General features: G+C 31.2%; 2 protein-coding genes across 3 annotated transcripts; one reads left to right on the top strand and one right to left on the bottom strand.

Annotated features, from left to right (window-relative positions):
• Positions 1 to 1,247: 1,247 nt before the first annotated feature.
• Positions 1,248 to 6,835, top strand: LOC107642353 (inactive poly [ADP-ribose] polymerase RCD1). Of its 2 annotated transcripts, XM_088487741.1 has the most exons (8): positions 1,248 to 1,645; positions 2,013 to 2,069; positions 3,255 to 4,494; positions 4,745 to 4,986; positions 5,297 to 5,379; positions 6,050 to 6,184; positions 6,271 to 6,366; positions 6,474 to 6,835. In XM_088487741.1, exons 3-8 carry the CDS (start codon positions 3,413 to 3,415, stop codon positions 6,513 to 6,515), a joined length of 1,680 nt encoding a protein of 559 aa, XP_088343867.1. In that variant the 5' UTR covers positions 1,248 to 1,645; positions 2,013 to 2,069; positions 3,255 to 3,412; the 3' UTR covers positions 6,516 to 6,835. The 2 variants fall into 2 exon arrangements, with proteins under 2 accessions (XP_088343867.1, XP_088343868.1); XM_088487742.1 differs by lacking the exon at positions 2,013 to 2,069 and having other exon boundaries at positions 1,273 to 1,645.
• Positions 6,836 to 7,820: 985 nt separating this feature from the next.
• Positions 7,821 to 10,669, bottom strand: SKL2 (shikimate kinase like 2). Its single transcript, XM_016345678.3, has 8 exons — positions 10,386 to 10,669; positions 9,993 to 10,183; positions 9,700 to 9,894; positions 9,473 to 9,534; positions 9,210 to 9,276; positions 9,008 to 9,126; positions 8,310 to 8,486; positions 7,821 to 8,127 (listed from the first exon to the last, which is right to left on the bottom strand). The coding sequence occupies exons 1-8, from the start codon at positions 10,560 to 10,562 to the stop codon at positions 8,030 to 8,032; spliced, it is 1,086 nt and encodes a 361-aa protein (XP_016201164.1). The 5' UTR covers positions 10,563 to 10,669; the 3' UTR covers positions 7,821 to 8,029.
• Positions 10,670 to 16,715: the final 6,046 nt, after the last annotated feature.

The raw sequence follows: 16,715 nt of genomic DNA, 5'->3' as shown, positions 1-16,715 counted from the left end.
GTGACAAAAAATTATATTCTAAACAAAGACTTTAGAGATTAGATATTGATGTAATTTTTTGCATGTATTATTAAAAAAATATCTTTTCAATATTAAATTTTAGTAATTTTATGTCAAATGATTTTATTCTAAAAAATTATTATGAATGATCACATTTTTTGAAAAATAAAAAAATTTAGGGATTAAATTTTGTTCTAATTTTTTTTTATCTATTAAATATTTATTCAAATGTTATTACAAAAATCCGTATCAAATGAATAAGTCAATTGCTAAATACGAAAGTTTTTTTTTGTCACTTATAAAAATATAATATTTATTTTTTTGTCATCTTTTTAAATTATATAAGGACTGATTTGTCAATAATATCTTTTAGTAACATTTTTGTTAGCATCTAAATTGTTCGGATATCAAATTGGTAGTTAACTCTTTTGTAGGGGTGAACGCGGATCGTATCAAATTGGATATGACCAAAATTTCGATCCGATCCGCATTAAAATCATCGGATTGGACCGGATCAAATATCCACAGTTTTTAAACTTGGATCCGATCCGCTCATTTACGGATCGGATATATCCATAAAATACAAAAAATATTTTTAAAAGGTTATTTTTATTAAAAAAATATCAATAAAATTCATGTTTTTTATTATTTTAAATATGTTTATTCTTAAAACAATATTAAACATATTTTTTTAAATAATAAATTAAAATAATAAACATATATGATAATTATTAGTTGAAATAAAACATAAAAAAAATATTTACTTATTTATTTTTTTATTTTTGCAGATACGCAATGCGAATACCTACACAAAATTCGTAATTCAATTTTATTAGTGTGCATCTTGTGAAATAATATATTTTTGGATCGAATTCGAATAAACACCGCAAATATACGGATTAGATTCGATTCATGAATCCATACTCTTTTTAAAACAAAAGTAGTCAAAATACATTAAATACATTAAATGCATTTATTTCTTAGAAAGTAATTAATTTTTTGTGATTAGAAAGTCATTAATTGCAATATATAATATTTATAAAATAAAAAGCAACAATTTCTAGAAGTAGGAGAAGATATGGATGACTATATAAGTAGTAGATCATAAGGAGTATTCAGCAATACAAAAAAGGGGACGAAAAAACAAAAAATAAATAGTGAAACTCATACACGTCAGCGCAATCGTCACCGTCCAATGAGAACTCGCTTGTGACGGAAGAAAGTGACAAGAAGCAGGTAATAATATCAAAACCCAGTTGGGTTGTGAAATTTGCATGCCCTGGCTTGTGAAAGAGGTAGAGTGGGGAAGTTGAAGGAAAAAAGGGTTAGGAACAGTGAATAGAATCTGCGATTGAAAGGAAAATAACGCTTTCCATTAAAACCTTTCCCTTCAAACTCACACAGATTGGAACAACGGTGTTCCTTTCTTTCTATTCGCCGACTCCTCTCTCCAAGTTAGGGTTTCTTCGCCACACCGCGGAGAACACTTATAATAAATAATTATATATACATATCTAATTATCCTTAGGACAAATTCTTTTGTATAAAGAGATTAAAAAAAAAAAGAGGAGGAGGATTAAGATTATTTTATCTTGTGTGGTAATTAGGTTAATCTGTTTGTTTTCTCTGTGTTTGGGGAACCCAGGTAATTTTCAAAATTCTTGATCTAGATTATTTATTTATTGTTAGAATAATTTTGATTGTTTTGGTGGAATATGTTGACCTTGGAATTTGTGGCTTTAATTTGTTAGATCGGGTTTGGTTTTTGTTGATCTGTGTATGTTGAGCTGATTTTGTTGTTTGGGTGATTCTTAGGGCTAATTTTGGTGTTAGAAGTAGTGATATTCATGTAAATGGATTTCAAAAAAAAAAAAGAAGTATGAATATGTTTTGATTTGAAAATGTTATGTTAAGCTGTTTAAAGCTATGGTTTTGCTGTTTTGATTGTGGGATTAGTGTTTTTGGTGTTCGTTTCTTTTATGAACTTTTATATTATTAAATTCCATCGTCAGGGGCAGAGCTGTGTCAGAGTAGAGCATGTACAGTATGAACACTATCTGCAACGCTGGGTACGCTTATATTTATTTACACATGTGCTTTCACATCAATTTTGTGAAATTTCTTAGTTTTGAATGATTTTAGGGTTTAGTGGTGGTGTTAGTCTGATTGTGGTGATTTGTTCTTTAGGTTTTAGGTACTCGTACTTGTTTGATTTTTATGCTATAGGGCCCTTTCATGGACTTTGAAGACTTTGGAGTTGATACCAGATTTAGTTGCCTTGTATTCTACTACCTCTGTCCCAAATTACCTGTCACTTTGGAAAATTTGGGCAAGGTTGAAATTTGATTCCCCCTGCATAAGTTACAATTATGTATGAGATAGGGTAAGCTGTATGCTACAGTTATAGTTTAGATAAAGACATCTTAGTTTTTAGATGTTAATTTTATAGGCATTTTATAGGGATTTTGTCGATATTTAGAAAGCTGGTGCTTTGATGGGAAGTTGGATTGGTTCTATGTGGAAGTTGGGAGAATGGATTTCATTTAGGGAGTTACCTCAGTTGCAAATTTTCCTAGGTGTAATTAATTATATGACAGATTACCAGGTATTGCAATAATTAGTGACCTACTTGATGTTGTAAAAGTCGTTGTCCTGAAATAAACAAGAACGCAATAATCATACTTATGCTTTCAATCTTACTACGACTACATGAGATAGGCTAAGCTGTAACCTACAATGGCAGTTTTGGGGAAGATAGCTTAGTTGATAGGTTAGTTTTGTAATCATTTTGGGGATTACAGAAAATGTTGGAGCCAGGGGTTTGGTTTGTTGATACTTAGCAAGCTGGTGCTTCCTTGGTTGGATATGAAGTTGTATTGGTTTGATTTGGAAGTTTGATAATGTATGTAATACAAGGAATTACTGCAGTTTGAAACTTATTTAGGTGGCATTAATTATAAGAATTGGGTTACCTGGTATTGCAATAATCAATGATGTAATCATTGACCTAAAATAAATAAGAATATAATAGGAACATTGATATTTTTAATCTTATTACTTTATTATGAGTTTTTATTTTTACCTTGATGTCTCCTCAGAAACCTTAAAAAAATCTAAGGACCAAGCTGATTATTTATCTCATGCTATATCCCTAAGATATTACTTTTGTCATGGAGGAATGGAATTCCTCCCCAAATTTGAATCACGCGATACTATTTATTAGTTCATTATTCTTAAAAGTTTAAAATATCCAGGTACTGCCAAATATCGTTGATGTCATGGTCTTCACCGATGCTGCACAGTTTCTTTAAAACTACATAGGCTCAAGGTCTAGGGTTTGATTTACTGCTGCATCTGAGCCTTTTATACTTTAGTCTTTGTATAGACATTGATCTTGTAGAAGTAGATAGAAATGGAAGGAAAAACTGCAAAGGCATTGGATAGAGTTGCAATCCACATGAAGCGGAAGCGGGCTACCCGATATGATTCACATCGTAACGGGGCTTCTCTGCCACTGTTACGTCAGTGGTCATCATGCAAGGTTGCCAAACGGATGAGATTGGGCCAACATCAAAGCAAGTTGACAAACGGTGGAACTCATATTGGACGGTTCTTACGTGGGTATTATTTGAACTATAAGAAGACTGGACGGCCCGAACGTTTGATGTTCTATAAGAATGGTGACTGGTTGGACTTTCCTAAGGATGTTCTTGACTTGGTTAAGAAAGATCTTGAGGTCAAGAAGGCAACAGTGGAGGTACAGTCAAATGGCCGTCATCTTGTGCTAGATTTTTTGCACATGTATCAGATGGACTTGAAGACTGGTTTGCAACAACCTCTAGCCTGGATTGATGAACATGGATGCTGCTTTTTCCCTGAAATCTTTGCGGCTTCGGATGAACTTTATGATATTTCCAAACAGGAGGGTGTAACTAGTACTGTCGCAAATGAAATAAAACTTAAGTTGGAATTAGCTATAAATGAATTGGATGGCTCCAAAATGTTGGAGTGTAGTGGAGAATCTAATGCTTTGGTTAAGAGCATTCAGATTGATGCCACTGAAAAAAATGATGTAGAAATTGAAGATAGCATTAATAATATGGACTGTCAAAATGTTGGTGAAGCCATTGAACAAAATCGGGACTTAGGATTAGGTGATTATACTGATTCTGTATATGGAAAGTTGGATTTAGATACTGTACAGACGATGTTTCTTAAAGGGATGGTTAGTTCTGGTAATGATACTGGCATAGTTGAGATTTATCGCTGCTCGAGTGCAACAACACAAGTGCGATTGGAGCTATTCCAGAAGCAAGCTGAAATTACGAAGAAAGCTCATGGGGATGCTAATGTTCGATATGCTTGGCTTGCTCTTTCAAAAAATGAACTATCTACAATGATGCAGTATGGACTTGGCCATTGTGGACTATCTTTATCTAAATGCAAATATGCTGTTGGTGTCCATCTTGCTGCTGCTACGTGCCCTTATGCAAGGTTATTTTTCTTATCATAAACTTCAAACAAAACATATTTTAATCCTGCTGATAGTACCTTTTTTCCCTTGGAATTTATTGTTAAATTATAATTTGGATGTACTCCTACATACAGAACATTTCTTTCTAATATTTACTTTCATCATCATGTTAACTCTATTGCCTACCTTGTTATATTATTCTTATTCTTATTCTGGATACTTCTGTTGGAATGCTCAGAAAAGAATTTACCTTTGTTTTCCCATGTACAGTGCACGTTATTGCGATGTTGACGAAAATGGGAATAGCCACTTGGTCTTGTGCCGTGTAATAATGGGAAACATGGAGCTTCTTCCTGCGGGTGGTCGACAGTTCCGTGCCAGTAGTAGTGAATATGATAATGGGGTTGATGACATTCTACATCCAACATACTATATTGTATGGAATATGAATATGAACTCCCACATCTACCCAGAATTCGTTGTTAGTTTCAAGGTGGCTACAAATATTCAAGGTGATACCTTATTGCTACTGTTTTCTTACCCTTGATATTCTTGTTTTCCATTATTTATTTATTTATTTATTTATTTTTTGGAGGGGGGGGGGGGGTGGTACTTGTACATTTCGGTGATGTATAATTAGTACCGAGTGACTTGATCAGAAGTACATAATTGATGTCTATAGTTCATTCTTTCCATTATGATGGAAAGCTCTCAAATTTCCCTTCTAGGAAACGGGGTTTCAACTATAGATTGTTCTTACCTTTGTGGTTGGGTTCTCTTACAGAGTTGTTCCTAATACCTGACAAATGTGCATTTTTACAGGCAACCATGGTAACCCTGGGGTTAATGTAGGTGCAGTTGGTCAATGTGACCCTTCACAACCAGAGTCTTCTACAGTAGATAATGTAAGTCACTTTATATTTCACTTTGTTTTATAAGCATTGCCAATTTTTCTAAATAGAAGGCATTGGTACACTACCTTTTTGGTGTTTCTCTTTTTTTAACCATGAATACTTCCACTTTGCCCTTTTAGTAATTATCTTCTCTTCTTCATTGATATTTCTTCCCTAAAAAGAAAAAGACAAAATGGTTAGTTTTCAGTTCGAGGATTCAAATTATATTGTAAGATTTAGTTTCTTAAAAATTTGGTTGGTAAATAGGATGATGGCAATTCATCATTGGATATTGGTATAAAAAACTTGTACACAAATAGTGCATAAAAGTTACTCTTGTAAATAATCTTCTAAAAATATATTGGCCAAATTGAAGAACATATAAATTCTTCTGCACACATTATTAGATCATTTTAATAAAAAAGGTTTCTGTCTTTGTGAAAAGATCAAACTTGATATAGTAATTTTTATAAAGTGGAAACAAATTTAAATAGTTAGTTATAGAGTGCATTAAAATTTAATAAAATAATAGGATTAAATAAATGTCCATACCTTCATACTAGTAAAATAAACTTTAAGTCAGTAGGGGTCAAGTGCCCCCCCCCCCCCCCCCCCCCCCCGCGCGGGGCAAGTCCATCCTTCACTGCGATTTCCAACCAATTTTGGGTTGTTGGTACCTCAGGGAAAAGCTGTGCCTGCTGCTCGCCTAGTTCCGAAATCCCCATGGATGCCTTTTCCAGCCCTTTTTGCTGCTATCAAAAGCTCAGTGCCTCCCAGCACCATGGATGCCATCAAAGGAGATTATGAACGATTCCAGGTATGTAAAGTAGTTCCACTGCATGGCCTTATTTGTCTCGGTTGGTGAAACATCTCTGATATATCATGCTGTTTTTTTTTTTGCAGAAAAAGCAAATATCCCGTGATGTTTTTATTCAGAGGTTGAGGTTCATAGTTGGAGATAATCTCTTGAGAACTACAGTACAAAAACTTCAATACAAGGTATAAATAACTTGAGCATTACAAGCAATTCCTTGCTTTTAAGGATATCACTTCACTTGTCTTCTGCTGCTTACACCTCCTAAATAATTAAATGGTTACTTGCACAGATACCGCGGAGTGGTGAATCGAAGGTACCAGCCAAGGAGTAACCATGATATGCTTGAATGAGGAAGTGGAGATCTTTGTAGTTTGGTTTGACTCTTCAACTTTTGAGTCAGAATAAAGTTCTGAATGTTAGGTCGTAGGCAAAGCACACTCATCTTCTTTTGTTCTCATTTTCATTCAGACCTTACTTCGTAGAAGATACTAGTACTTTAGATGATTGGGATCGACTGTGTTCATATGTAACCTTAAGTTATTATTTTCTACCGTGCTTTGAATAATTTACCGTTTACCGTTTCAAAATGAATCCTCGCGTAGTACTTTTGTAAATTGAACTCTTTGTGGAAGTAATGGATAGTTTGGAGCATTTCTTTGTGATTTACCACCAATTGTGTGATGTTGCTGCTGAAGACCTTTGTCTCGCTAGAAGTTGCAGGTAACATCGCTTCTATTGGAATTGTTAAAGTATGTTGATGTCATGGTTGTGTTTGTTTCATGTTATATTAAGGTTTAGTTTATTTTTTGGAATTGCTACAAGGGAATTATTTACTTTGAGACATCAAATACTTATGTTCAAAAATATTTTGTTCTAAGAATTACACATTTTCATGTTGGAGGAATACAAAACTAGCATCTACAAATAGTCTTATTTTTATGTGTGAATTTGTTTGGTAAATAGTAAAGTTAGATGGAGAGTGAAAATTATAACTAAATTTTTCAGAAAATTTTAGAAAAGTATTTATTCACATAATATATTTATTTTTTAATATTTATTACTAAAGAGTAATCTTCATTGTTTACTAAAAATATTTTTCACCGTAGTATTATTTTTTTTTATATGCACCTTAGTTCATCACCACAATAATTAAAGAGGGGAGAGAAGATATAATAGAAAATATATTAAGAGGCTGAATAATATAGAGTAAGAAATTTATTTTTGTTGGGAGATAACTGGATGTCTCCTAAAATTATTTAGTATATCTAATTATTTTTTTAAAATTTTAAATTTTATTAAGTTTAAAATGACTCTTTGAAATTTGATTATTTTTAAAATGAATTCTCAAAGTGTTTTCTCCCCTACATAACACACTGTTTTGGAAATTATAACAAATGTTTAGGAATATGCATTATAGACTGAACAGGATTGTAGTTTTCTGGATCATATATATATATAATGTACGAATAGAATTGACTCAGGATTTTTTCAAATGAAAATCGCACTTAATCAGTTTATTTCTGTTCTCGATGATTTGGCAATGTTGTTCATTTAATTTGATTATGCAAATTGATGATAGCAAGCAGTTGCACAATATGACATATTCGTTTGGAAGGGTGATTTAGCCGCAAGGTTATGAGAAAGGCAAATCATAATGGATTTAGTACTTGGTTGGCGATTACGAGAGGAGCTCTTACATGAATGTTCCACCTTCCATTGCGTAGTTATCCAGAGAGCACTTTGTTTTTGGCAATTAAATTACAATATGAACATTGAAGCCATCTCGTGTTACCTTTATGGTAAGACAAATTCAAGTTAATCTTTACAAGCAGCATTACTGTGTGCCTAGTTCATGTCGCCTTCACTTGATGGATCCCAACCGGGTGGCTTGATGTTTGGCCAGTCACCACGACATCCTAGTCTTATGTACAGACTCTTTTTGCCTGCAAGGATCACAGAAATTAATCTAAGTAATGCACTAATGCAACATGTTTTAAGCTTCCCCGTCTTCAACCTAAAACCCCGTCTCCTTCCACATTCAACATGCCAATTGCCAAGGCAGAAATTGTGATGCATTTATCTATGAAATAAGAGAATGCATGGAATCCAAATATAAATTAAGTACCTGGGAGTTTCTTGTCTGACAGGATTAACTGTTTTAAGGCACTCAAACATGCTTGTGCCACACTTTTGGCATATGCAGGATCCCAGCCCTGAAGTTTAACAACCACATCTGCATTTGTGTATGCAGTACTGCCATCTCTGACGCTTTTATGGGTCTCCTCCTTTGCAGAATCTTCATCTGTATTTTAGGCTACCAAAATCAGTTTTACTGGAAAAAAATTTGATGCAATCATGGTAGTAAATATGCCTTGGTAGAAATTTAGAATATGTTTGGGAAGAGGGAAACAGAAGATCATAAAAGGTTAGTTAATAAATATTGTCCCCGTTGTTTGGTAGGTTCTTGTAAGTTGCATGCTCTTTCATTTTCCGCTACTACTTAAAACGAAAAAAGAAAAAAAAAAAAAAAATCTAAAACAAGGCTGAAGTTCATTTGAAACTTCAAATCTTTTCCCTTTTTTGCTCCCATTATTTGAAAATGAGAAAGAATTTTTTCCCATCATTTCCCTGCCCAAATCCCCAATCCGAACAATCTCATAGCAGAAGCAGCAATAAATGTTTTTTCATGACTCAAGTAGAGTCCTAGATGAATCATCTCTGCTAATGTTGCAAGTCAAGAATATATTTCTAGATTCAAAACAAGCTTGGACTCTAAAGATAAATCATGTGAGAATCAATCAAGAATGAACTGACAAATTTCACCTTTGGCTTCAGTCTGTGACAACCAGACAGAAAAACCAGCATAAAGATGCCGCCACTTATCAGCACTTCCAGCAGCTCCATGTTTCCCTCCTAGTGTTGCAACTACTGTCCTCACATGACTGGCATACCACTCGATCAGAAATAAATGAGTTGATTCCCAATAAAAGATTATTCAGAAAATGAAATGAAGCCATTGATTTACCTGCTAATGCTTTCTAGTACTGCACTTTCTGCCTTTGCTACTGAATCAGAACCTTCAGCAAGCAGCCCTGGAATATATTACACTAGTTAATACGCAGCAAAACACACTATCAATTTTAGTACTTAAGATGCTAATTACAATTCACAACATTAGTATGCAGAGAATTGATGATACACGCATGGTATTTTGCTTGCCAAAACCATTCAACACGGAGGAAAAAGACCAAACTTTGACTGCAAACAAGGTTTAGCAATGATACTCACATGAATCCACTGTTTGGTTTGAAATTGATTCCAGTAACTCTTTTGTACTAAGTGGTGTGTACCTGAGAAGAATATCAAGAACAACTTATAAAGCCAGTGATGAAATTTACTTATCAATCTTAAACATCCAAGCAGAAGTGCAATATATGAAATTGGAAATAACTAAGGTTCAGATATTATTATGCAGTGTGAATAGACAATCAGAATTACACATGAACTTATTATACCCAAGTCCAGTTGCAAGCTCTTGAGCCACTTTCTGGTTTATTTCGGTGCATTCGCCAACAAGGTAGATCGATGCACCTTTCAACAGTTGTGTGGATCCGGCAGCAAGCGATTCCCACGACTCCATGATATCGGGCCATTTCAAATCAGGATCCTGTTTCTTGAAGTTCACAACCAGTTGATCATCATCAAGGTACCTACCCGAAAACCAAACCATTATTCAACCAACAAGGCCAAGGTGAATCAAGCAATTAAACAAAGTTTCTAATATGTTTGTAGTTTGAATTGCACAAACCATATAGTTTCAGCAGGTTTAATCCTGTCGAAAAGGCGATTAGTTTCTATGAGTGTGATGGGAGATCCTGGCCTCAATACTCTGATAGCTAAAGAAGTGTCATCAGCATTAACTGATAAATCTCTTGAACTTCGAACATCTAATCCTCCTATGTTTAATCTTAACTCCACCTCAGAGGAACCATCAGAAAACTGCATTTCATTAACTACCTACTATCAAATGTAGTCTAATGCAATCAATAGTCAAGCTCCACATACAAAACATAAGAACTCCAAAAAAAAAGAGGGGTAGACAGTTAAACGTTAAAACGAACCAACTAACTAACTAACGAACCATTAACTGAAACAATTAACTAACTAACTAACAAATCAACTAAAGTGACATAGTGGTTACCTCGTAGGTAGTGGTGGAGAGTGGGGCAGTGGAGGAACACTTGAAGGAGCGAAGACCCACCAACTGTTTGTGTTTATGTTTGTGAGAATAAGAGAATGAAGGGAAAGACACTACCACGCTTTTAGTGGGAATGGCATGTCGGAACAGAAACCAAACACCTTTTGCTGCCGCTGCCATTTCAATGGATATTGGAATAGATAGCAACTTAGCAAGCACTTCTACATTTATTTATGAAACAAACAATATTGTTTCCTTGATTATCACTTATGAAGGGAGAGATTTAGATAAGGTAATTTTTTTAACTAATTTAAATAGTTAGCTCACTAATTCTTTTTTTTTTACCAAAGATAGGAGATTCGAACTCGCAACCTTTTAATTGAGTATAGGGAGACTATGCCATTTGAGCTATAACTCATTGGCAAAAATTTGGAAAGATATGTGACTCGAACCCGCGACCTCTTAATTGAGTATGGGGAGTCTATATATAGCAAGTATTACGAATTTGAATAAATTCGTATATATAGCAACAAACTCTTAAATAAAATTAAGATCATTAGCGAATTAATTATTGATCTATTGAAATTTAAGATAAAAAATATATAAAAATATTTTGTAATATTTAAATTAAGTCTCATTTTTGTTCTTAAAAATTGAAGGTTTTATTCTTATTACAAATATTTTATTATGTCATATTTTAATTATTTCATAAAAATGAAATTTTTTTTTTTTAGAAGTTTTCCATTCTTCTATTATCATATTTTCTAGGTAAGTGTAATAATGATTGCAATAATTATAGTGATTTAAAATAAAAAATAACATTTAAAAAAATTTACTTTAATAAAAAATATATATGAAATAAAATGCTTAAGTACAAAAGTATAATATTTTATATGTTTGTCCAAATTGTTTTCTTTCTTTTCATTTTTTTTTTTTGTACTGGAGCAAACGGGCCAGAATGCAACCCAATGTTTTAAAAATAAAAATAAAGTATTTGATTTTTATTTAAAACTATTTATGAGTGTCATAAGCAGTTCCTATATTTGTGGGCCCTAACATTTCTTTGTCCTTTTTTGGGGTGATCATATCATATGGGCCTTCATGTATATCTTGACTATGGACCTTACTTGTTGAAAAAGGAATTATTTTTGTTTAAATCCAGAACACTGAATATTGTGCAAAAAAAAAAATTCTGGACCTAAAAACCATCAATCATAGAAAAGAGTAAGAACTCACCATATACAAAAAAAAAAAAAAAGAACTAAGAGCTCACCAAATTTAAGTTGGTTGAATAATTAATTTATTAGTCAGTCTAAATAAGTATTGAGGTTTGAATTCTATTTTATATATTTAATAACAACTTCTTAAATAAAATTGTATTAAATTTGTCTTTTGACTTATTAAATTAAAAAATATTCTAAAAAACAAAAAGAAATTAGTGTATTGCATAAGCAATTATATTATATTATCATAAATATTTTATCACTCCTCGATACATGAACGCTTGATACTTTGGCATTACATAAATACATATACACTATGATACATGGACACTGATACGGACACGGGACACGACATGACACGGGACACACCGACACTATACATTATTATTTTAATTAAGAAAAATGGTGAAAACTGAGTTTTTTTTTTATCACTAAACTTGAGGTTGCTAGAATGATGTGACATGTTGTCAACTCTTAGACATAAAAGTGGATCCTGCCATTTCATTTTCACCCAATGGTACCCATAGTTTTTTTCTCTCAAGAAATCTGGCAAACATTTACGTATCAATGCTCTCTAATTAATGAATTTGTGAACTTTGTATTTGTAGTTATTAGTTTTCATTATAATCTTTTGTTTGGTACTTCTTGTCTTGTCTTAATTTAAATCATACACTCTCATATTTATCTCTCTCTCTCTCTCTCTCTTTCGTTGGTTCTGTCTCTTTGAACTGCCAAAATCCCATTCTCATTCCATGATTCTAATTCCGGTGCGAATTTTATACAAATATGCCAAACCACCAATAATTCATTTTGTTTCAACTTTATCATAGAAAAAAGAATAAAATAAATAAACAAAACTGACTCGCATTTATTATTATATTATTATATAGTAAAAATAATGTCCAATCTGGAATTTGGAAAGCACATACATATATATAACCAACAAAATAGAGAATTCTAGTGAATATATGTGATTAATAACTAACTAGTTCGCTGGCTGAAGAAGAAAGAAACATATCTATATATGTTATGGTATCTTCAGACAAGACAAAGTTATCTTTCAGTGTGAGATTTTTGTTTTCTTTTTTCCTCCACTGTTCATATCTGAATATTAATGGGTCAAATATTGCTTCTTTTTTTTTTTGTTTTCTTTTTAATTCAAAATAAATGGGTGTCACACGTACACATACACTCTTCTGCTCTTTAATTTATTGTTTCATCACATTATTGGCATTTACAATGGACCCATTATATGGTTATGGTAGTGGCACTGCAATATACACTGACCAATTTCATTTAATTTTTTTGCATTCGAAGCATCAACCATATATATATATATATATATATATATATATATATATCACCAACACAAAACGGTGCAACTTGATCAACCAAAAAGCACTTTTTAATTTAGATATGGGAGGGGAATGGTGTAGGATGCAGATATGGAGTATACAACTGTGGTGTTAGGAGCAAAAATCGGATCGTCTGATTTTTTAGTATACAAATAAGAGGGTTCGATTATCTTCACCAAAATTTAAATTTTCTCTTTCACACTAATTGGACTATCCGATTAGTAAGCTTAATTTTTTTTACAAAGAAATCGATGGTCCGATTTTTTCATTCCTATTTCAGAAAAAAATGTTCTCACATCTACATCTTCTACAATAATACACAATACATACATACTTCTCGTATCCAAAAAAATTAGCCACCAAAAAGCTAAAGTATTCATAGAAAGAAAAGTAAAACTAGTATAAAATATGTAATGTAATATTAGTATAATTCCTTTTATAAATACAACCATATAATTAAACAATCGTGCAAAAAGTATTTGTGCTAATAATTAAATTAAAATCTATTTAATTTTATAAAAGTACAAAATTCTAATTAGACAATAGTATATAGAATAATTAAACTTGAAGGATTAACATTAACATACATGTACAACATATGTGTGTATAATATATTCATTAGAAAAAGTCACCTGGAGCAAATATATAATAAGCATGTGTTGAGAAATTAAATAAAAGTAAATTGGATATAAATTAAAAGAGATATATGATAATGAAGATGATGAATGATGGGTCATATTGGTGTGTTGTTTTTATTTAATTTAGAATGGTCCACAGAAGCACTGGCATATGCATGTCTAAAGAATTATCCTTTTGAATTCCTTCTTCTTCTCACAGAAGCAGCAGCTGCTTATTAGGGTCCTCTCTTTTGGTCAGCCTGTGATATGAACAGCCTTATATATATACATATACATATATATCATCATGAGAAAAGTGGTCCAAATACACATGTGTGTGTATTTGCATCTATCTAAATAAACATATATATGCATGCATCTATATTTATGTTATAATTATAATTTCTATTTAAAAAAATTAATAAAAGAGTAAATTATTTATTATAAATTACACTCTTATTTTGGCTAATTTTTTTAGAAATAGACAAACATAATGTATTATTCATTGTTATAGATATATTGAGTATTTTTTTTAATATATAGATAAGAAATCTAGAGTTAGATTTTATGATGAGATTTTACTAATATACAAATTTAACCTTAAAATTTTTTATTTTAAAAAAGTACAAAAAATATAAACCCAAATCTAATTTTTAAATTTTTTTATATCTAAATTTTTTACTTTTATTATTCTTTGTGATACACATATTTTTTTAATATTAAAAATAAAAAAGTTCTATTATTGTACTCATTAAATTCTTTTTTAAGAGGGTAGAACGGTAAATAAAATTATTAGTAGATGAAAAAAAAAAGGAGGATATAGAGGAGGAGGGAGTGATGGAGTGAAGGGTGAACAGAAGAAAGATAAAATGTTTTCGCAAAGGTCACATCGATGGACAAAAGTATTTAAAAGGAAGTAATTATGAATGAATGATTCAAAGTTCAGAGAAGCTTTGGGATAAAGATAAAGTCATCACTCACTCTGACTCTCTGTCTCTCACTGACAACTTTTGTCACCCACCCCCCTCATCTTTCACAAATACCACTCTGCCCCCTCACTTCTTCTTCTATTCCCAAACATACCCCTCATTTTACCAACATTACTCACCATCAATAATAATAATAACGTATTAAGAAATGTATACTAGATCGAATTTGTTTGAGAAAGTTTAAAAGTTATTTTTTTAAAATTTTTTATTTATAAAAAATAGTAATATTAATATATAGTATAATTTTTAAAATTAAATTATAATTTTTAAAAAAATTATTTAAATAATATTTATAAAAATTTAAAAAATTGAATTCTTTTTCATAATAAAATTTTTTTATCACATTTTTTTTAAATAAACATTTTAGAACTAAAAAATTATATACAAAATAATTTATTTATAAGTTATTTTTAATATAAATATTTATTGTTTAAGTTATTTTTTAAAATAAGTTTAATTAAGTTGTTTGTCCAAATTGAATTCTTGTACCGTTAACTAAAAGATACTATTTTTTTATGGTATTCTTTAATCCGACAAAGTAAAAACTAATATGTTGTAAATTATAACTTTATTTAAAAAATTTATCATTAATCAATAAATTACTTTATATACAAACGGATAATGTTAAGTAGACAAAAAATAGCTAAAATTTATCTTATTTAGCATTAATTAATTGTCACAACAATTAATAAATGCTAAATAAGACAAATTATGACTATTTTTTACTGATTTTCTTTAGTTACCAAACATTTCTATATACAAAATAAAATTCAAAATCTAATAATTATTTAAGCAAGTTAATAAGTTAATTGTTAGACTAATTTAACTTGGATACTAGTTATTATTAGTGTTGAATAAGATTGGAGAGAGAGAGAAGAAAAGAGCCCGGCTTGAATGCCGGGCAGAGAAGGAGAGGAATAGGGTTGAATAAGGGGGAAGGAGGGTATGGTGACAATCTCTGTCCTGCCCGGAGTGCCCGTAGTATTGAAGATGTGAAAGGACAAAGGGTGTCTGCTTGGCTCTGAGGCTTAAAACGACAGTGCGGTGGCAATGTCATGTGGTCAGAGAGAGGTCAATCATAAAGCAATGGATTGCTAAATCATTTTATGTTACCTCGTTCTTTGTGCCCCTCATCAATCTCTCTCTCTCTCAATTCTTCTTATTCTATCAAATTCTACAAATTTCAATGATTTAATTAATTAAACAAACTCCATTGTCTCGTTAGAAATTATATAAAAAAAAAAATACAATTTTAAATTTTTAATTATAATAAAATTAACATATGTTTGTTAAATATTTATTAATTATTAGCTAGCTGTTTATCCCATTACTGCTTAATTGAATATGAAAAAATTATGTCATTTGAACTATAACTCATTAACATATAGTTGATTATTAATTAATAAATTTGTGTATGTGTTTGACCTACCCTCCCAAGTGTGTATATATTCTTTATTCTACTAGTTATTACCACAACATACATACATACATGGTAACATACATACCCTTCTTCACTTCCACTCCTTTTCACACTCTTTTTCTCTATAATAAATAATAAATATATATGTTTGAGATGTCAATTCGGGTGTCACGTGCAAGGGATATGGAAGACATAGGTGTAAATTGTTTTTGAATAAGATTGTTTTGCTTGGTTGAGCTATGACTTTGTTATTATATTATATGATATATGGTTCCAAATTCTGCTTCTTTTATTTCTCTCTCTGAAAAAGAAAAGAGAATGATGCCCTTTGGCTCCCGCGAGAATCTCGCCTTATTATGCGTCGTCTTGTATTCTAACACCTTCCCCATCTCCATAGCCTCAATTTTTGTTAATTTCTCTCTTTTGTCTTTTTCTATTTCTATTTTTATTTCCCCTTCTATTTCCATGAACAAAAAAATCAATTTAATTTTTTTATACAATTATATTAAAAATGTATACTAGTTAAGTTATATATAAAAATATGAATTTGGATTTTCGTAAATTATTTTATTATACTACTGTAATAGATTTGATTATTTATTTATTAAATATTTATTTATTCTGATTATTGATTATTTAGTTGTTAATTTTAGTATATATATAATATTTTTAATTTTCTTATTTTAGTTATTTTAGCAGCTAGAAGATAAACATCTTTTGAAGCATTAT

This window comes from Arachis ipaensis, chromosome B5 (genome assembly GCF_059453495.1).
Source record: "Arachis ipaensis isolate K30076 ecotype BB chromosome B5, ASM5945349v1, whole genome shotgun sequence".
Lineage (NCBI taxonomy): Eukaryota > Viridiplantae > Streptophyta > Magnoliopsida > Fabales > Fabaceae > Arachis > Arachis ipaensis.
The sequence above is the reverse complement of the archived record's forward strand: the minus strand, read 5'-3'. Positions and strand labels throughout refer to the sequence as shown.